Source organism: Protopterus annectens, chromosome 15.part0, assembly GCF_019279795.1.
Source record: "Protopterus annectens isolate FY-2018-M chromosome 15.part0, PAN1.0, whole genome shotgun sequence".
NCBI classification, from domain to species: domain Eukaryota; kingdom Metazoa; phylum Chordata; order Ceratodontiformes; family Protopteridae; genus Protopterus; species Protopterus annectens.
Genome location: NC_056749.1, coordinates 750,811,288 through 750,832,801, shown reverse-complemented (window position 1 = coordinate 750,832,801; position 21,514 = coordinate 750,811,288). Strand labels below are relative to the sequence as shown.

Below are 21,514 nucleotides of genomic sequence, written 5' to 3'. Positions count from 1 at the left end.
TGACTGCAGATGCATCCTTGAAGGGCATCAGTGGAACCAAAGGAAGCCCTGCCCCAGGAGACCACATCTACTTTGTAATGAGAAATAAATGTATGAGGATCTGCCCAAGGAGCTGCTGCACAAATTGAATCTATGGGCAATCTAGATTGAAACGCTACCAAAGTAGCTACTGATCTGGTTGAATGACCTTTGGGTTTTGTTGGAAGATCCTTTTGTCGCAAATGGTAGGTATGGACTATGGTGTCTGATAACCATTTTGACAATGTTACTTTAGAAACTGGAAGGCGTTGTTTGTTGTTAGCAAATGAAAGGAACAACTGATCTGATTTTCTCATCTCTTTAGTTCTATGGAGATAGAAATGCAGTTGTCTATGCACATCCAATTGGTGTAATCTGTATTCTGCCTTGTTGGAATGATTAGGAAAAAAGACAGGAAGTTCAATGGATTGATTCAAATTGTGTTTTGAACAAACTTTAGGTAGGAAAGATGGGGTGGTTCTCAGAGAAACTCTTTGTGAAAAACTAGGTATGGAAGGTGAACACACAGTGCATGAAGTTCTGAAACACGTCTGGCAGAAGTAATAGCAACTAAGAAAAGAGCTTTCCAAAAGAGAAATTTCAAGGAACATGATGCTGCTGGTTCAAAAGGTGGCAAGTATCAAGGAGGCCAGAACCAAATTGAGATCCCAAGGTGGAAGTGGCTCTTTCACTGGGGATCTAAGTAGAGATGTACCTCTCCTGAAGGCCTTACAGAGTTTGTGAGACATTATGCTGGAGTTAAAAACTCCGACATGAAAATTTGAAATGGCAGTTAGTTGTACTCTGATGGTAGCAGCCGCTGCACCAGAATGCAACAATTCTGCTAATAAATCCAAAATCTCGTGTACAGGAGCTGTAAAAGGATCAAAATTCCTGGATTCTGCCCAGTAAGAGAACCTTTTACATTTGCTAGCATAGACTTTCCTTGTATTTGTTTTATGGGAGGAAACAATAATATCATGCACTGCTGGGGAAATATTGGGGAGCCTGGCTAGAATCGGATGTGGAGTAACCAAGCTGTGAGCTTGAGAGATTTGAGGGATTGGTGTAGCCCACCTGATTGATGAATCAAGAGGTCTGGTACTGGGTCCAGAAGCCAAGGCTGGGCTGGAAGGTGGGGGTGAAGGAACGCAAACCAAATCTGTCGAGGCTAATAGGGGGCAATGAGGATCATTTTGCAACCCAACGATTTTGCTTTCTGAATGACTTTTGGAATTAGAGGAAAGGGAAGAAATGCATAAAGGAGGCACTGAGGCCAATCGTGGACTGGAGCATCCCTGGGTGTCTGACCTGGAAGAGGAAAAAGGGAGAAGTAGCTGCTGCATTTGTTGTTGAGGGGAGAGGCAAAGAGATCACAGCAAGGCTGGCCCGAATTGTGGAAAATAAGATCTACAATTTCCTGTTTCAGAGACCACTCGTGAGGCATGAGGATAGGCCTGCTGAGCCTGTCCGCCATTACTTTGGATGTCCCAGGGATATGCGTTGCTGTCAGAAAACGCTGGGAGGAAAATCGCCCATTGCCACAGTCTGAGGGTCTCTCAGCACAAGGGGTAAGACCTGGTTCCGTCCTGTTTGTTGATGTACCAAACCACTGACATATTGTCCATCTGTACTGCAATAGTCCCGGCAGGGAGAGAGTTATGAAGAGCTTGCAACGCCAAGAGCACCACTCTCATCTCCAGGATGTTGATGTGCAAGTGGTACTCGTGAGGTTGCTAAGTGCCTTGGACTGTCTTCCCTAGATAATGCCCCCACCACCCTATCAGGGAAGCATCCGTGGTCACTGTGGCAACCGGATGGGGTTCCTTGAAAGGTCTGCCCTAAGTAACTAGTGGGGAGACCATCCACCAGGAAAGGTGTCTTTTGCAAGATTCTGTAATTAGTATCATGTGAGACATGGGTAATTCCTGGAAGGAACATTGTGTGAAAAGAAGCCATTGAAGGATTCTCATGTGAAAACGTGCTTAGGGAACTAAAAGAATGGCTGCTGCCATGGACCCTAGAGCTTGAAGAACATATTTGACTTGAATTATTTTGCTCCTAAGGAGAAGTGACACCTGTTTTCGAATAATGGAAACTCCTTCCTAAGGCAATTTTACAATAATTTTTCTTGTGTTTAGCTCTGCTCCTATGTATGTAATAGATTGACAGGGCAACAAGGCAGATTTTTCGAAGTTTATTGTGATGCCTAGTTGAGCACAGGATTGGATGGTGTAATCTTGTGCCTCTATAAGTTGCTGCCTGGTGGGAGCAGTGAGGAGCCAGTCATCCAAATAAGGAAACACCTGGAATCTTAGACGTCTCAGGTGAGCCGTGACTACTGCCATGCATTTGGTGAACACCGTGGGGGCAATGGTGAGACCAAAGGGGCAGAGCTCTGAATTGGTAATGACTGGCCCCTAGCCAGAAGCGTAGAAATCTCCTGGACCATCTGTCCATTTTTATATGATAGTACACGTCCTGAAGATATATGGAGTACATCCAATTGTCCTGACCCAGAAATGGGAGAATGGACTGCAGTGTTACCATCCAGAACTTTCCTTTTTGTACAGATTTGTTTAACCTGCTGAGATGCAGAACTGGCCTCCAGTCCCCCGTCTTTTTGGGCACTAAAAAGAATCTTGAGCAAGTTCTGGATCCTACTTGGTCTGTGAGGACTTCCTGGATGGCTCTTTTTACTAGCAGTCTTGAAACTTCTGTGACTGCCTGATCCCTTAGATTGGGTGGAACATCTGGGATGGATTTTTTTGAAACAAAAGGGGGTTGATGAAAGGGAATCTTGTAACATCCGGATATAATGGTTAGTACCCATTTGTCTTTTGTAATATTCTGCCAGGCAACTGGGTACAATGAAAGTCTTCCCCCGACTGCCTCCAGAGTCGAGCAGTCAGGCATCCCTTCAGGGATGTTGATAGGGTTTGGAAGAGAACGTACTTCTGTCACACTGATTTTCCGGACCCCCTCTGCCACAAGGGCAGTGTCTGCCATTGTTATTATTTTCCGCTCTGCCCTTGGGGGAAAATTCACCACGTGCATCAGGCAAGGGTCCCTGGGATTTTCGAAACCACATCTTTCCACCCTTCTAACCCTTTAGCTATGGCCTGGTAGGAGTGGAAAAACAGACTTCAACATCAGAGAGCGTCTTGCCTTCCTGCTGGCACCTGGTAAGCGTGTCTTTCACCTGAGGCCCAAAGAGAGAGGAGCCATCAAATGGCGGTATTCGTAAATGACCGTCTGAAAGGTTCCGCAAAATGACACAGCCGCAAAATGACACAGCCGCAGTCAAGAATGTCTCCTAAGAGCCACTCTCATACCTGCAGCTCTACTTGCCCCATCGGCTGCGTATGAAATAAGCCTCATGGAGGAGTTGACTATTGAATTAAGAGTCGCCAGCTGGGTAGCTACCTTGGCTGAAGCTCCCTCAACTGTGGGATCTAGAAGGGCATCTCCAAGCTCTTTTAGGAGATCCCTCTGAAGCCTAGTAAAATGGGAAAGGATAGTTTAGGGACCTAAGGGAGGAGGTTGCTGATGAAAACATTTGCTTCCCATATCTGTCCTTTGTACGAGTCTTTATTTGGTGGATGGACAGATGGAGGTTTCAGCCAACTCTCTCTTTGTGTGTGCTGCTACCACCATGGCATCAACTGGGACACCTTTGGTCAAGAATTGTTTGTCTTGGGCAGCTGTGATAAATTTATTGGGTCTCCTTGGGACAGGTTTCATGGAGTCTGGAGGTGACCAAGCCTTTCGAGACACTACAAACATGAGTGGATCAAAAGGCGGAGGACACCCAGGAGGTGGAAGTTCGGGAACCAAATGTGTCCAAGTATAGAGACTCTTCATTGGAGGGGGCTTGGGAAGTCTAGCTACGCCTCTGCCTGGGAATCTCAAGGATATCCAAAAAGGAAACATTTTCAGAGGGGGACCTTGGGGACGCCTCCGATTCATCCAGGTCTGTATCTGAGGTGATAGATTCATAGGTGCTTCCTCTTGCACTTTTTCTTCAGGAAAGCCTGCTGAGAATGCTCTGGGAAGGTTTCGTAAGAAGAGGGTTCACCAAATGAGGTGTCCTGGGGCATAGGTTCCCTACGCTTTGGGGCTGGAGAAGGAGCAGAGGTTATCACAGGCACAGAGGGGGATGGGGGGACGGAGCTAATGGAACTGATAGTGGGGCCGTCTGTGGGGAAAGCACTCTCCGCATGACCTTGAAGGAGTCACGGTCTCAACACAAGGAGGGCTCGAGCTCCTAAGAGACAGGAATCCCACCCTGTGCCGAGAGCAATGGTTCCGAGGCCGATGTGGGAGCCAAACTCAACTGAGCCGAAGCTCCGAGAGGGAGAGCGGGGTCAGACAAGGGTCCGCTGCAACTTCACCCCTCGGAGCCGAGAGAGCTTCAGCACCCAGATACCTTGATGGGAGGAAGAACCAAGGTAATCTGAGCCAACATCGGAGCCGAAGAGGATGTCATCGGAACAGAAGGAACCACTATAGGAGCGTCCATGGACTCCGGCTCCAAACTAAGCATAGTCGGAAGAGGAATCAAGATCGAAGCAGATGGAGCTGAAGCCTGTTGAGGCGGACTCGAAAGCATTTTAGCAAGGGCCTGTGACTTCAGCAACCTACTGACCACTCTCTCCACATCCTGATATAATAACCTTGAGGATCAAGAGGAGTGGGAAGATGAGCGATGACTGGTAAGTAAGTAAGGGTGATTGTGGCACCGAGCAAATTGGCTCCAATGAGGGAGACCTAGCTCGTTTGTGGCTCCAAGATGGCTCCGAACTAACAGTTGGAGCCAACGGAGGGGTAGTCTTGGTGCCAGATGGTACAGACACACTTGATTTGTCAAGTTCACAGGTAGGTTCCGAACATGGAGCCGACGGCTTGACTGGTTTCGAAGGTTTCACTGGCTGAGGTGCTTTAGCTGGAGAATTCTGTTTTAACAATCCACGGAGGATAAGCTTGTTTTTCCGCTCCTGCAGGATCCTTGGACTAAAGGCAAGAAAAACAGCACAAGAGTCCTGCAGGTGCAGAGTCCCAAAGCGGTAAAAAAAACTAGTGTGGGCCCATCTGTCAGAGACATCTTCAGACAGCATGAGTCTCACTTTTTAAAACCAGAGGTTTTAACTTTCTTAGACATTTTACAATAAAAGACAAACTACAATAATAAACTAAAAATTAATAAAGACCTTAAAGGAGAGCCTCTAACTTAAACGGCTGTCCTTAAAGGGGGGGGGGGCATCTCTCAGTTGAACGAGTTCAGGGAATAATAGAAGGCCTAGTGACTAAGGGGCGACGGCCAACACAGCACAAAAAAAAACACCACTAGGATGAGATAAGGGGCTTACAATAAAAGAAACTTACAAACTACTATAAGAAAAAATATATATCAAATTTTAAGCAAAATATTTGAATTTAATAGAGAAAAAAAGTTATACTCAGCCTGAGCCAGTATTGATCGCAACCTCACAGCTAAAGCGGCAAATGAGATCTGGGTAGCTGACGCTAGACATTCAGATATAAGGGGTAGCCTCAAGCTAGTAAAGAGCTCTCGAGCTATAATAAGTGGCAGAGTCGGAGCAGAGGATCGGCTCTGAACCCATCCAGCAAGAAGGAAGATGAGATGAAGGACAACTAACATGGAACGTTATGGTAGGTACATAACTTCTTTTTCCATGTCAAAGGAAGTTACAGATGTCTCCCTTAACCACAACATTCACTTGACTTTTACCCTGTCAGAGAACACATTTTTTATTATAGTTATTTATCCTTTGTTGACCAGGATAGTAACTCTAAGCTAGTGACCTCTTTTCAAGGGAGACCTGAGGTGGTAGCTGCATTACTAGGGGAAATTTGGCCAAGCCATTGTGGGAAAGAAGTGTACTCCACTTGAATGTCCGTAGTCAACTTGAACGTTTTGTGGACAAACCCAAGGACTGCAGATAGAGTGTTTATTGTGCCCTTTGTCCCAGGGAAAACAGTGCAGACCAATCGCTAAGCAAGCCATTTTCTGCACATCAAAAACTTGCCTAGATTCCCATTCAAATGCTGCATCACTTTAGTGATGGTTTCCTCAAAAGGAGATTTACCCAACAGGAGATTCAGGACATAATGTCTTCATCAGAAGTTACTTGGCCTAGCAAATGATTTGAAATTAATAAGCTAGAGAGTGTTTATCTGAATCAGAATCTTCCTCCTCAGATAACTCGTGTTCTCTCTTCAATGGTGGGGAGGAAGAAAGGAAGCAGAAAGAGAGGAAGGAGGTTAGAGAAAAATAATATGGCCCTGTATAGATACTATGAAAATTTTATCCATTTCTTTTCTTGAGATGTCTGAGGAGAAGAAACATTCTTTGTCTTTTGTTTTCTTTTCTTAGATGTGACGTCTGCTTTTACAAAGCTCAGTGGATTTGTCCTTTGGTGGATCTCATTCAAAGATCCACGGACCTCTTCCATAACAAGGATTTGAAGAATGGCCTCCAATCCTTCAGAAAAGAGACCAGCTTTCCCTCCTCAACTGTATCAGTATAATGAGTCATATCAGACGTGCGAGAATAAAATCCCACACAAACTTCTGACAGGACTGCGGTAGCAGAAGTCTAATCAGTAATCAAGAGTACTATGGGTTCTTGCAAAACCTCAATGGGTACATCAGTGTCCATCTCGGTAGACAGTGGTTCAGACCAAAGCCTTTCTCATTTCTTTTTTGGTGCGAATAGTTTGATGGATGCCAAGGGCCCTGCCATTTTGGACTGGGCAAGGTGCTTCAACCAGTGGGTCTATAAAAAAGTGTTTAGCAAGATAAGGCATGTACATAAGGATTTCGGAACTAATGACTGACAAATATCACAATTCTTATAGCTGTCTTCAGCCCAAAGACAAATCAAGCATTGGAAGGGGAGGTCGTTATATGAACTGTAGCTATCACAATTCCCTCTATTTGCTAACATCTAACAGTTGAAAACACCAAGGTTCACAAAAGGAAGGTGCTACAATGGGGAACTTATCTGAATAAACGAAGGCAAAGGCAAAACAAAAACAAGCAAACACAGAGACTGATGGGTGTCAGATCTACATTTGGACTTGTGCCAAGATAGTATGAGGCTTTTATGCACACACATCCACTTATGTACCCTTACACTCACGGGATTGTCATACATTGGACGTATAACTACATGGATAATTTTAGCTGTGCTACCTCTGCCAGATTTCAGGTTACTCCAGGTAGAACCTGATAGTATTGCAATACTGCAACAGTGACATAAGGAAGGGCATACAATATGCAGCTAAGCATCTTTGAAATCTAAAGTGACCATGAAAACTTCTGGAATCAGAAAAAGCATGGACAACAGTGTGAGCATTCTGAACTCTGGAATCTTTAGAAAGTGAGTCAGTTTTGGTAGATCCTGAATACGTCTCCACTGGTTATCCCTTCTTTGGAACTATGAAGAGTATGGAAAGAAAGTAATCTAGGGTAACTTTTCTATGGCTCCTGGGCCAGAAACTGGTTGACAGAGCAACCAGCTTCTGGCTCAGGTACAGAAGCTGGTTGGGGGAGCAACCAGCTTCTGGCCTGGGGAAGAAGCTGGTTGGGGGAACAATGGCAACTTGTTCTGATCTGCTGGAATGGAAGGCATCCCCATGGAAGAAAAAGTACAGTTGAGTACACTTACCATAAATTTAGATGTTCGAGTGTATTCCCTGTTGCAGTCATTAATATTTGGGTTATCTGCTTGCAGTAGCCCTCAGTCGGCCTGATTAACCAAGTCTTGGGTCCTGCTTCGGTTGCTGTCTCTTCTTCCATGACGTCAGGTCGTCAGGGGTATAAAACATGCAGCAGACGCCATTACATCGGTTTTTCATGCCCCAGATGTCAGGTGCCCCCCTAATGGGAAGCAATTAAATCTATAAATATATACAAGGTTATACCTCCAACAAAAAAGCAAATACACCAAAAAGCTTTCAAGCATAGTAAAGGAGAGAAGTATAGCCAAAAGAAGTCAGGGGGCTGGAGGGAGGGTAACCAGGACTGCAACAGTGAATACACTTGAACATCGACATTTATGGTAAGTGTACACAACTGTACTATGTTCTTCGTGTTTCACTGTTGCAGTCATCACATTTGGGTAGATTCCCAAAGCTAAGGATGGGAGGAGGAATTTAGATAGCATTAGGACCAGCTATAAGGTCCTGCAAGACTGCAGTGGCAAAGCCAGCTCTGGATTTAGAGAAAATTGGCAAATGGTAATGCTTGGTGAAAGTATGTACAGAACTCCAGGTAGCAGCTTCTAGGATGTCCCTGGTAGGTACTCCTCTTAGAAAGGCTGTAGAGGTAGATGCAGCCCTGGTTGAATGGGGTCTGATCCCCTGTGGGATAGGCTTCCCATGGTGCTTATAGCAGAAATGAATGCAATGGCCTATCCATTTAGAAATGGTTTGCTTTGAAACAGCCTTTCCCTCTGTCCCTGCAGCAAATGCCACCATCAGTTGTTCAGATTTCCTTTGAGGTTTAGTCCTGTCCAAGTACAATGCAAGTTGTCTGTGCACATCTAAGGAGTGCAGTATCCATTCCCCTTTGTTCTGTGGATTAGGAAAGAAGGTTGGCAAATGAATGGATTGATTAAGGGCCACACTGGATACCACCTTGGGCATGAAAGAGGGATTGATCCTGAAGGACACCCTTTCCGCATGAAAGATGATGAAAGGCTCCACTGCCGTAAGGGCCTGTAATTCCGGTACCCTTCTTGCTGAAGTGATTACTAACAGGAAAGCTGTTTTCCAAGAAAAGAATTTTAAATCTGCAGTAGCAGTTGGCTCAAAAGGAGGAAGGCTGAGTTTCTCCAATACAAAGTTAAGGTCCCAGGCTGGAGTTGGAGCTCTCTTGGTTGGTCTTAAATTTTTGGCCCCTCTAAGGAACTGCTTGAGTAGTGGATGGGAGAAGAGGGTAGGCTCTGTGTTATAATGAGCTGAAATGGCTGAGGTGTGCATTTTTATTGAGGAAAAAGACAGGCCCTTGTCAAGCATCTCAGTTAAGTATTGTAAAATCTGAGGCAAATTTGGGCACTGCTGTGCTTATCCCTTGAGATTGGTTCCAGGCACAGAATCTTTTCCATTTTTCACCATAAGATTTTCTAGTACTAGGCCTCCTTGCCTCTAAAATGATATCCATCACTGGTTTACTGAGGGATGGTAAAGGAGAGATCAGGTAATTAGCCAGGCTGCTAGGTTCAGTGTTTGAAGCTGAGGGTGCAGAATCTGGTTCTCCTGCTGAGAGAGCAGGGTAGGAGTCTGAGGCAGGTGCCATGGGGCCAACAGTGACACTGCGCAAGAGGGGCTACCATTGTTGGCGTGGCCAGTCTGGTGCAATCAAAATCGTCCTTGGTTTGTCTTGCTTGATCTTTAGTAGTAGCTTAGAGAGCAGAGGCAGAGGAGCAAAGGCATAAACGGATAGGTTTTTCCAGCTGAAGGACAGAGCATCCACTTTCCAAGCTTGTCTGTGGGGAGTCCTTGTGCAAAATGTGTCCAACTGATAGTTCTGGGGGGAGGCAAACAGATCTATATCTGGGCTCCCCCATTTGCTTGTCAACATGTTGAAAATCCTTGGTTCCAGTTTCCACTCGTGTGGGTCCATGAGGTTTCTGCATAGTTCGTCTGCCAGTGTATTTAGTTTCCTGGCAGGAATTGTGCATGTAAATGCACTTGGTAGCTCAAGGCTGTGTTCCACAATGCCATGGCTAGTCTGGAGAGGGGGTAAGAATGCATACCCCCCTGCTTGTTTATGTACCACATAACAGTGGTGTTGTCAGTCTTTACCATTAATTGTCCTGATAGAATGTGGTCCTTGAAGGCTGTCAGAGCATTCTGTACAGCTAACATTTCTTTTTGATTGATATGCAAGTGCATTTGACTTGGGTTCCATTTGCCCTGAATGCACTTCCCTGCCAGTTGAGCCCCCCAATGCATAGTCTGATGCGTCTGTTGTTACGGTTTGGGCGGCAGGGGGTAGTGTGAATGATAGTCCCTTGTTTTGGTGGCAGGCCTCTGCCCACCAAAGGAACTCTTAAGCGTAGGCATGGTATGATAGGAATCATTGCTTCTAGACACCATAGGCTTTTTAGATACCATTGTAGTTTCCTCATATGCAGTCTTGCATATGGAATTAGAAGAATGCAGGAGGCCATGAACCCCAAGTCTTGCAGTATTTGCCTTGCAGATAGCAGGGTTTTTGTAACCACTTGTTTGAAGTAGGCTGTCAAATGAATTTGTTTCTCTGGCATGAGGAAAGCCATCTGGGAAGTTGTAATCAAGCTTGCTCCCAGGAATATGACTTGTTGACAGGGTATCAGGTGTGATTTCTTTTCGTTTATGGTGTAACCCAGACAAGTTGGCACCCTCTGTACAAAGGCCAGATGTTTCAAAGGCATGTCCTGGCTTTCTGCCTGAATTAGACAATCGTCCAGGTATGGGTATATTTGAATATTTCTTTGCCTGCAAAATGCAATGACTGGAGCGAGGCACTTTGTGAATACACTGGGCGCAGTAGATAAGCCAAAGGGCAGTGCAGAGAACTGATGGTGCGTGTAGCCTGCTTTGAAGCATAGGTATCTTCTGAAAGATTCCCTGATTGTGATGTGCAGGTATGCTTTCTTTAAATCTAGTGTTGTCAACCAGGCATCTTTGCCTAGCATAGGAAGCAACTGGTGAAGGGTCAGCATGTTGAATTTTGGAATCACCAAAAAGGTGTTTAGAGTAGACAGGTCCAAGATAGGATGCCATGAATTGTCTTTTCCGGGTACCAGGAAAAGTCTTGAGTAGAAACCTTGTCCCTTTTCCTCTTCTGGTACCAAATGAATAGCCCCTATGCTTAAGAGAGAGAGTACTTGCTTTTGGGCCTCTGCCCACTGATTTGGAGGTAGATCCGACCAACCTTTTGGAGTTTGAAACGTGTGGAAGTGAAATCTGTATCCTTGGGAAGCTATATTTAAAACCCATTTGTCCTGGGTAATGAGTCCCCAGTTCTTTGCATGAAGTGCAATCTTTCCTCCAAAGGGGCAGACAGTTGAGAAGTGCTTGGAAGTTTTAAAAAGAAGTAATTGAGACAGTTTACCATAGGGGGGAGTTTTATTACTCCCAGGTTTGGAAGTGGAGACCCCCCCCCCCACTGCTTAGTCCTGTGTGTCTCCTGGGATTGAAGCCTGGGTGCTCAGCTGGATCTGGGTTTGGACTGAGAAGGTCTGGAAATGGCAGGAAAGGACCAATTCTTAGAAGGCCAATGCCTACTAAATCTTGGAGGTTGTACTTGTAAAAAATCTTTAACAGTCTGCATAGATTTGGCTTTTCCCTCCATCTTTTTAAGAACTTCTTCTGCCTTGTTGCCAAACAGACGGTCCTGATTTAACGGAGCATCCAGTAATTTCACTTTAACATGATCTGGCAAGGATTGTTTCTTAAGCCAAGCATGCCTTCTAAGTACAGACCCAGTTGCAGCAGCCATGCAAGATGCCTCTAGTGCATCAAAACCACATTGCAAAGTATGTTTACCAACTTGTTCAGCAGAATGCATTAAATCCTGTAAATCCTTATTTTTAGCACAATCAGGAATCAACATCATTTTCTGTTTAAGCAATCCAATAATATGCTGCTGATACTTTAGCATATGAAACTGGCAATTCAGGGCCCTAATGGCCAAAGTTGCAGAAGTGTATACCTTCTTACCCCATCTATCCAGCGCCCTGGATTCTGTATCAGAGGGGGTAGGATTTTTGGCAGTAGTAGCTTTAATGCCCTTGGGTCCCTGTGAAATGGTTTCAGGATCCGCAGTAGGATTTTTGAAAAGGAACTTATGAGAGTCAGGAACCCTGTAATATCTACCAGGTTTTCTGAGAGCAGGAAGTAAAGAGTCAGGGCCAAGCTAGATTAAGAAAAGGCATCATCCACAATGTCCAGTACAGGAGGTATAGCTAAAGGCCTGTACTGGGGCAGGAGTAAGAAATTCCTAAGCCTCTTTTTAGAATCAGAGAAATCCTGACTTTCCCAGCGAAAATGCTCCCTGAGAGTATGCAAGGTTTCACCAAAAGAGAAATCCTCTGAGGGGGAAACAGAGGGAATACAGTTCTCAGCATCTGAATCCTCATAGGTAGATAAGGGTAAATCCTGGTCATCAGAGGAGACAGAAATTTCAGAATCCTGGTCGAAGAATCATAAGCAAACTCAGTCCTAGGTGTCTTGGGGGAAGGTTGGCTTCCCCTGATTAAAGTAATAAGGTCTTCATCCATTCTTATTTATTTTTTAGACATAGATGCCTGACCATGCAGTCTGGGCGTCAGTTTTCTAGGCATGGTTCGAGTTTTAGGCCTTGAAGAAGAAGATGGCGTTGGTTTAATATGCAAGTCAGTAGGCCTGAATACACCCTCAGAAGCCGGTGCCTGCACAGCTGCTCCGGACCCATTCAAGGTAGAGATATTGTGGCATTCCAGACTCCGAATGGGTCTCAGTAGAGGCCTGCGAATCTGAAGTAGCGGGTATCAGGGGCTGTGAAAACACCTCACTGAGTACTGGCGAACTGGCAACTGGCTTAGGAGAAGCGTTGTCGGCAGTTTTGGACCTAGGCAGCCTGTCTCTGTCTTCATCTTTGCGTTTTTTTGGAATGTTGGTAGTCGGATGGCTTACCGAAGACATATCAGGATAATTGAACCGAGCACCAAAATATTTAGAAGCGAAAATATATCTACGATGGATAGTTCGTGGTTTAAATAAGGCACAAAACTGAAAGCGAGGTACGCTGTGGTCAGGGCCTAGGCAAGGAATACAGTACGAATGAAAATCTTTATGAGGTATTTGCTTTCCACAGGAAATGCAAATACTTTTACTGACATCGGTTTAGAGCAAGAAAAAGTTTCCCCAATGGGGTACTTAACTTTTAGTCGAAGACTTCGGTTCTGAAACTCGAAAACGAAAATTTCAGAAGTCGGCCAACCGGCACTTGCGAACTGCTTCTGCTTCGGGCACCGCATGGCAAGAAAGGCTGATGTAATGGCGTCGGCTGCATGTTTTATACCCCTGATGACCTGACGTCATGGAAGAAGAGATAGCAACCGACGCAGGACCCAAGACTTTGTTAATCAGGCCGACTGAGGGCTACTGCAAGCAGATAATCCAAATGTGATGACTGCAACAGTGAAACACGAAGAACATCTTGATGTTTCTTCTGTAGCCTGAAAGACATAGTGAAGTAGTCATGATTGCTCAGAAGGCCCTGAGAGACTATTTCCAAGAGGTGAAAGCCCTTTTCTGTCTAACCTGCTGACCTTGATGGTTGTAGAAAGGTTGATGTGTAGAAACATACATACACAAGTTTATAGGCAAGTACTAGGCTAGCTGCCCTTGTAGGCCATTTTAAGCCTAGCCAATTTCCCATTTGGTTATAGACTGGCTTTACCCATCCCATGGTCAATAATTATATATATATTACCCCTAATAAGAATAAATGGGATCATACTACAGATATTTTGAGGGGACCCATGCATGGGATAAAGCATTTAGGAGCTGCATCTGTCCATTAGTAGTACAAGGGTTAAGTTTTATATTTCCCATCCATATTTTTAAGTTGCTGCTGAAAATGGGCAAGGATGAACTTTGTTTTATGTGAATGGGGAGTTTGTTCCATAGTAGCAGTATCTTCTGTGACCTACCTGTCCCTTTAAACCATTATGTTGATGTTGCAAAAGAGGTTTAGATCCCGAAAACGAGTATTTCTGATGCCATCTTACTTGCTGATGTGCAGTAAATCCATCAGTAATGGGTCAGAGGATGCCTTGCATGCCAGAAAAAGTCAGTCACTTTTTAACAGTCTGTACGATACACAGTACATTGACAGGGTTTGAGATTTAGTCCATGTAGGACATGTTGCTTAGGCTTTGTATTTTTTTATTATTAAGGTATCTCTGGGGGCGTTTCAGTTGTTGCATGTGTCTGGACAGACACATGCCAAAGGGGGTATTACATTCAATGACTGGCCTAATGAAGGCTGACTAAAGGGGACAATGACATCTCTAGAGCTAGACACAAATCCCTTGGTTTTAAGCTGTGCAGTACAGGACTTTCTTACAATAACATGTGTTGGCCAAAGGTTAGGTCACTGTCCATATAAGTTCCCAAATCCCAAACAACTAGGTCAACTCTTGGGGGTATATTGTCAATGTGGCAGTTCCTTGGGATAGACCATCTCCCAAAGGATACAGTACTGCATTTCTGGCATTTAGTTTCAGACCATGACTGACGCAGGTTGTTTATTTGAGAGAAACCTTCCTGCAGGATGGCTAATTCATTGGGGTCACCTGCAAACTTACTCAGCCAGAACCCTTTGGTATTGGCTTTTACTTCAGAAAAGTAGATGCCAAACAGAGTTCCCAGGACATTACCCTAGAGGACTCCACTGGTGACTGGTCTCTTTGTGGAGGTAACTTCCCTATTTTGATTATCTGTGTTCTAGCTCTGAGCTAGAAGGCAATCCACCAGGTGACATATGGGTTTATTCTCCATTTGCTTAGCTTTCCTACTATACCCGAGTGGGAAATTTTGTCAAAAGCTTTGGTCAAGTAAGTAGAGTATGTGCTGCGTACCATTTTATCTTCATTCACTGCTTTGGTGACCTTTTCAAAAAATAAATAAAAGTCCACCAAGTTGAGTAAGCTCTTGACTAATTCAAACTGAGGCGGGTCTAGTGTTTGGAGGTCCCCTGTGTCTTGATTGATTAATTCCATAAGTCTTTTCATGGCTTTGCATATGTGGCTGGTAAGACTTATGGATCTCTTATTGCCTGGGTCTGTGGAAGGTTATCTCTTTTGCAAGGGAACGACTGGAGTTGTTCTCAATTTGCTTGGTACAAAACTTGTATGGAGGCTGAGACTGTACAGTGTTTTTAGGGGAATGGCTAAAATCATGCTTCATGCTATTTAAGATGCATCCAGGGATACTGTCAGGACCCATCAATGCATTATTTTTTTTAGCCTTTGACAGCACTTGGTTTTGGGTGATAGCTGAAGGTGAGCCAGTTTTAAGTGGGACAGATGGAGGGGAGAGAGGTGGTAAAGTTACAGCTAATTCTACTGGCCAATAGATTAGCTATATCTTCATCCCCAGTGTAGGTAACATTGTTCAGTGCATTGCTGTGTTGCACTTTTGAGATTAAACATAACTAAAAAAATGCCTTTTTATTGTCTTTGGCTTGGGTAGCTACTTTAGCTTCAAACTTGGCTTTGGTGGATTTTATTTCTCTCTTGAGTTGTTTATTTCTGTGACAAGGGCTCTGACATTGTGGGAATTACTCTTCTTACATTTGGTGAAAATTATTTTCCTTTTATTATAAATCTTGTTGATAATATGGTTCGACCATGCAGGTTTGTTTCTGGGGTTTGTTCTACACTTATTCCTACAGGGTACATCTGCATCTATGCAGCTGTTTACATACTGGTATTGTGTGGTGGCATACATTTCTGCATACTCGGTGTTGTTAACTAGGTTTGGTTGGGATTTGAAGCTTGACAATGTATAACTTAGAGGAGTAGGTAGTTTTCTTAAATTTCTAAAGGTACCTTAGGTGGAAGGGATCTCTGGTTTCTGTTTTATTTCGAAGAAAACTGCTTTATCGTCAGACCTAACAAGTGATGATACTCAAGGAATGGTGCAAGATGAACCCCTACAGTAAGGACATGCATACAAATACTTCAAGAACAGCCAATAATACCATTCTAACCTAAAAATAAACCAATACAGTCATTCCCATGTGTGTCCCCAGTTGTTCTGAAAAATATCAAAGATGGTGCTGCTTTAATATAAGCTGGTAGTCTTAACTCTACACATCAGCTACTCTTTCAGAGAACCAATTAATACATATCTCATTGCTATATATCTTTCTACACTGGTTGTCTGATAATTCTCTACTTTTTGATAATCCCAAACATACCCAGAGGTAGTTGTCTCTAAATGCTATATATGCCTAAATAAAGTCTTCTCTAAAATATCTATACAAAACAATGTACAGGTTCAGATATTGTAGTCTTCCATAATAAGTTAAATGTTCACATCCATTGGATGTCCTCGGAACATTTCCAATGTACTCTTTCCAATTTGCTCATGCTTCTTTTCTTATGAGGTTTCCATAGTGTGATTTCAAACTCTAGTTTTGGTCTAATGTAACTTCCAAACAATGATTTCATCATTTCTGACTTCCTATATTTAACAAATCTTTTTATACCGTCTACAGCTTTAGAACTATTAACCAAATGGTTGATATGATTAAAAAAATTCAAAGCTGGATCTATCCTTCCATCCAGGTCCTTAAAGGAATCTACAGTTTCAATCACTGTTCACAGTATTAAATATTCATTCTTCAATCTATTTCTCTGAAATCTCACGTGTAGTTTTTGATGGATTTATGAGCATATTATTCTCCTGTACCAAAATGAATGATCTAGTCAAGCTCTTTTGCAGACATGCCCTACCTGTAACACATTTCAAGTCATCTGCATATAGACTGCAGAACACCTCAGATGAGAAATATATAGCCTAACTAAGTATGGGCTTAGGACAGAGCCCTGGGGGACACCCTGACTGTAACCTAGAATTTCACCTGTCCAACTGCTGTATGATACTTCCCATGTGCTATTTTAAGCCATACAGCTATTCATCTTAAGAATACTTCAATACCTAGTTCTAATTTATTGATAAGTGTTTTGTGCATGATACTATTAAAGGCTGAAGTTAAGTCTACATAAATTAAATCACAGCACAATTTTTCATTCATAGCTATTATACTGTTGTAGGACATTATGTTACAGGTGGTAATAGATCTGTTTTTGACACATGCATGTGATATATGGTCCCAATTCTGACAACTTATCAAGCATAACCTTCATTATTTAGATTGGTAATTACTGCTTTAACTACAAACAGGTGGGTGGAATAATTGCTTCACTCTCCCCATAGCTTCTCCTTTTCTTCCAAATTTTTTAGGTCTTCTGTATGAGAGGACCAAACATGAGACTCCTGTTCAGAACAGTCTTCTGAAGCTGTCCTTTCACATCATCTTGTAAGGGTTGTATTTTCCGCTAAGCATGTTTCCTGATGAAAGATCCTGCTGCTGCTATATCTACAGGATTGTACCCACATACTGTTAAGCACTTGCCCATCTTCTGAATGATGAGAACAATATGGTTAGTTGCACCTTCAGGGTTTAATTTGGGGCATGTTGAGGTTGATTCCTCAGTCTGCTTCAAAATCATCCCATAGTACTTAATCATGTGCCTCTGGAAACGGATGGTCTTGAAAGCAAGGGTACCAGAGTAGGAAACCTTTTTCCTAAACTAGATCAGCATTGTTAAGGACAGTAATGGGGGCTGCAGCCAACTTAGACCCCTGGTAGTATCCACGGGTACAACAGTTGTGTCTGCCATAAAGTTCTTGTAAAGCAGACTAAGAAGCCTGCTGCAGCCTACAAAACCAGACAAACATTTTTGTGACAGGTGGCTAAAAAAACAGGACTCCGGGAATATCAGCACATGGCCTCAAATAAATGGAGAGAGCAGAATAGGGGATTTTGGCTCATCCAAGCCAAGCAGGTTCAGGTACCTCCTTTGGTTTCAGATATCATCTTAGATTATCAATACCAGCACTTCTCTCAGGGCATGACCTTGGTTTTCTATTGGCAAGCTTGGTACCCAAGGTACAGGGCTTAGTGGTAGAAGGCTGTCACTTCAGCCTCCATGGCAATAGCTCCTAGGCTAGTTTTTTAAAGCCCTACAATGCCAGGCTGTAGTGCGACACAGGAATTCCAGGCAATGGAGGTGCAGCGTCCTGTGAGGTCTGCACAATGATGGATGTACTTAATTCATATGAATGAACTTCCGAGGGCAAGGAGTTGTATGGACAGCCCACTACACCACCTGGAAGCACTTGGAAATATGGTCATGAACAGATGCATTGTTCCTGGGTCAGTTCTCAAACAATATTCAGAACAGAAACCTCCTTTCCAGATGAAGCCACAATCTCTTTCTGGATGATAGTGTCAGTAGATTTCAGTAACATTTCCTCTGTGTTTTGCATACCTGCTACATGGATAACGCCCAGGAAAATGTGCTAGAACCTCCTAACTTGTCTGTCTCCAGCTAGGTTAAGCAGAGACCAGCAGGCAAGACTAATGCTAGCTCCAGGAGCTGGGGAACCACCTTTCCAGTTATGGAATCCTTCAGCCTGCTCCACAGGGGTGGAAAAAGCTACCGCTCTTTGACAGAGTCCATTTTTAAAAGTTCTCTTGCCTTTAACTTTCTTGTGATGGTGATCCTTCCTCTGGGTCTTTTTTTATACAGCTGATTACCATCATGTAAGCAGGAAACTAGAGCAACTCTACAGCTCACAACTGCATTAGGGCTTCCAACTTTTTCTGCACCAGGTAAGTAGAGAAAGAGGCCCACCTCTACTTCTGTGGGTTATCCTGGTAAAACCTGCCCTACTCGAAGTCTACTAAAAGGTAGAACTCTGCTAAGCAGAAAAGAAACTTACAATATAGCTCTTTTTTAGGGATATAATATTATATTTGCAACTGTAAAGGATTTTCAGTCCTACAATGGGCATGCTATGGGAAAGAACAGGTTTCCTTAAAACAGTTCACCAGGAAAAAAACATTAGAAATTAGCAATAAAAAGTTTTTCCTAATAGGTTATTTAGGTTTTCCAATAAATTATTTTGAGATCGGAGTCAGAATTGGACTTAAAAGCTGCTAGTTTTGGACTGAAATATAGCATAAATTTGTGGCAAAAAGGAATGAACTCATGGGTTGACTGCCTCTTTTATCCAGGAAGCATATGTGTATTCCTGAAGCTGGAAGTTATCGAGCAATCCTGGGCACATGCAATCTCATTGGCCCTGTCCCAAAGGGGTGAAGTAGGCTTCCAGTGCTTGAATGAGTCATTTTTAATACTGTTAATTTCCTTGTGGGTCTGGTCTGAAAAGTTGTTGCAGCTGGGCTGAGTGGGCAGATGTCCACTTGCAGCTAGCTACTACTGGAGCAGTGATCCAAATAAAGATCATCTATGAATATTACAGTACATTCTGGAAAGGCCACGTTAACAACAGTCACTCAGAACAACAAAGGGCAAAACAGCAGCTCAATTTTCTAGTTTTTTGTAAACTATGACAACTAATTTGTGAGGACTAATTTGGGACTATGCAGACCCATGGTGTACTTATTGTGATCATGTGAACGACCAGTCACAGCACTTGTTCCAAATGTATGCGAGGCAGCAAAAGTTAATACACTTCACAAATTGTCAGACCTAGTGCACATGCCTGTTATGAAGACTACCTTTACTCTCAGCACTGTAAAACTAATATATTCTACCTGAAGTTGATTCCTTCATTCAATAATAAATTCACAACTTTATTAGCAATGGCTAATGAAGCAGATCAATACAAGGAAAAGCTTCTTATTAAACCACCATATATAGCAATCACTGAAATACATATAAAACACTGTTACTTTGAAAATATGCCAAAAGCCTTTGCCATCAGTACCGGTCTAGGAACTTGGGGCCCACTACTTGACATAGGGATTGGTCCTTGGTTTGGAATTCCACCTCCACCTCCTCCTGGCATGGTTACTCTAGGTGCAGGGACTGGTACACGTGACTCCATATTGCGTGCATCCATACTTCTAGGGTCTCTTCCAGCTGAAAAAAAAAAAAGAAAACCATTCATTACTTACTTTTTAATGACAAATGCACTTGGCAATTAACTACCTCATGTTCTCAGATTCCATGAATGTGTGAAAAATTGCTCAAAAACTATATGCCCCACAATAAAGCCAAGCTTGGATAAAACTGGAGTTCAGCTCCATCCAACAATTTCTTTTGTCTGTGCACCTCAGCAGCACTTCCCAGGAAACAGCACTACCTGCTTCCTGATGTACTGTGTCACATGCCAAAGCACTTTGGCATCACTTCACTGCCTACAGCCCTTAGAAAACACAACTAAGGTAAACCTGCTGTCAACAGTAGATGTATATGAAAGAAAACCTTGACAGTAACTCATAACATATCAATTTTGTAATCATTCAAAGCAATGGAGTTACCAAGTATGTGCACACAAAATCAAGTGATGTATATAATGGCCTACTGCAGTGAATTGTATTAAAAGTTTTTCTCTTGGTATGCCCTGCTTGGCACAATGGTAAAATTCTGAAATCAGCTTTAATAACTAAGAATGCCCACCTCTTTCTGCCATCATGTGCACAGCTAGCAAGATGCACTGAGATTCTGTGCTCTCAGATTTGACACTTTGCGCAAGGGAAGCACACCTGAAAGTCAAAGAGTACAAAATACACTTTTATACAAATCAGGACAATTCATTCAGTGATGTTAAATGATGAGGCTGTCCACAAACAGAGGGATGGAAAGGACAGCAATAGGCACTTGATGATGAGGTCCTTCTTACAGATTAACTGATATAGTGAGTACAGAACTCTCTAGCACCTGATTTCAAGGGCTCTCTGCATTGGGGAACTCTTGAGAACAATCCAAAGCAATAAATAACGTTCAAAATTTATAGTGGCAGGAGATACAGGAAAGCTTAACTGTGAAGTCTCAATAGACTGAGTCCTGAAGCACAGAGGTGTCAAAGGAGAGACAACCATGGAATCATGACTCGGACAACAGTGTTTTCACTGACTATGTTTGAACAGACAAGGACGCAAATGTTTGCAGTGGACATATTCTTGAAACAGGCAAAAGAAGCAGCCACACCCCATCTTAGGGGCATGTGACAGCATTTATCAATAAGCATCGAGTTGCCTGGTAGCAAAAACTATGCAGTAAGCAGTCCTCTTGGAAAGGGGATACTTCACCACAGGCAGCCTCTCCCTATCTGGGGCATGAGGAAATAATTGGTTTGTCTTCCTTACCTTGTATACTTTTTCAGACAGAACCAGAACTTGGGCTGCAAGTGCAGTAACAAATAACAATGGAACAATAAGTAGCACAACAGCCTTTTATGTCTGGAAGAACAGAAAGCTGTGGGTTCTATTCTTACACAAACTGCTTGGATTCATGTTCCAGTACTGACAATGTGATGCAGCTTAAGAGTAGTCTTACACTGCTGAAGTGCCTTCCTTTGGGTGAGACATTAAACCAAGGTCCCATGTTCCTAGGATGGTGGCAGTTCAGTTGAATGCAAAAGACCTCACTGCACTTAAAGAAGCGTCGGACAATTTCCCTAGTGTTTTGATCAAACTACCCTTGTCACTATGAATATCACCTTAGTTCTCTCCTGAAAGACAACAGGTAACCCTTACTGAGATTAACCCAGTCAACAAAACTAAAAGGATGAATTTCAAGAGTATACAGGACAATTTCTCTAGTTTCTGCTCCAGGAAAGGAATATAAGAGCTGAATAAACTGGTATAAGACAAGATCTCAGATCATTAC

The 21,514-nt window shown here is 43.2% G+C and overlaps 1 protein-coding gene across 3 annotated transcripts in view; it reads right to left on the bottom strand.

The window, feature by feature from the left end:
- Positions 1–21,514, bottom strand: part of CSTF2 (cleavage stimulation factor subunit 2) — a 1,531,011-nt gene that overhangs the window by 175,083 nt on the left and 1,334,414 nt on the right. For all 3 annotated transcript variants that reach the window (XM_044057611.1, XM_044057609.1, XM_044057610.1), the window contains one exon: positions 19,608–19,762. In XM_044057611.1, coding sequence (XP_043913546.1) covers positions 19,608–19,762 — 155 coding nt within the window. The remainder of the gene's footprint in view (positions 1–19,607; positions 19,763–21,514) is intronic.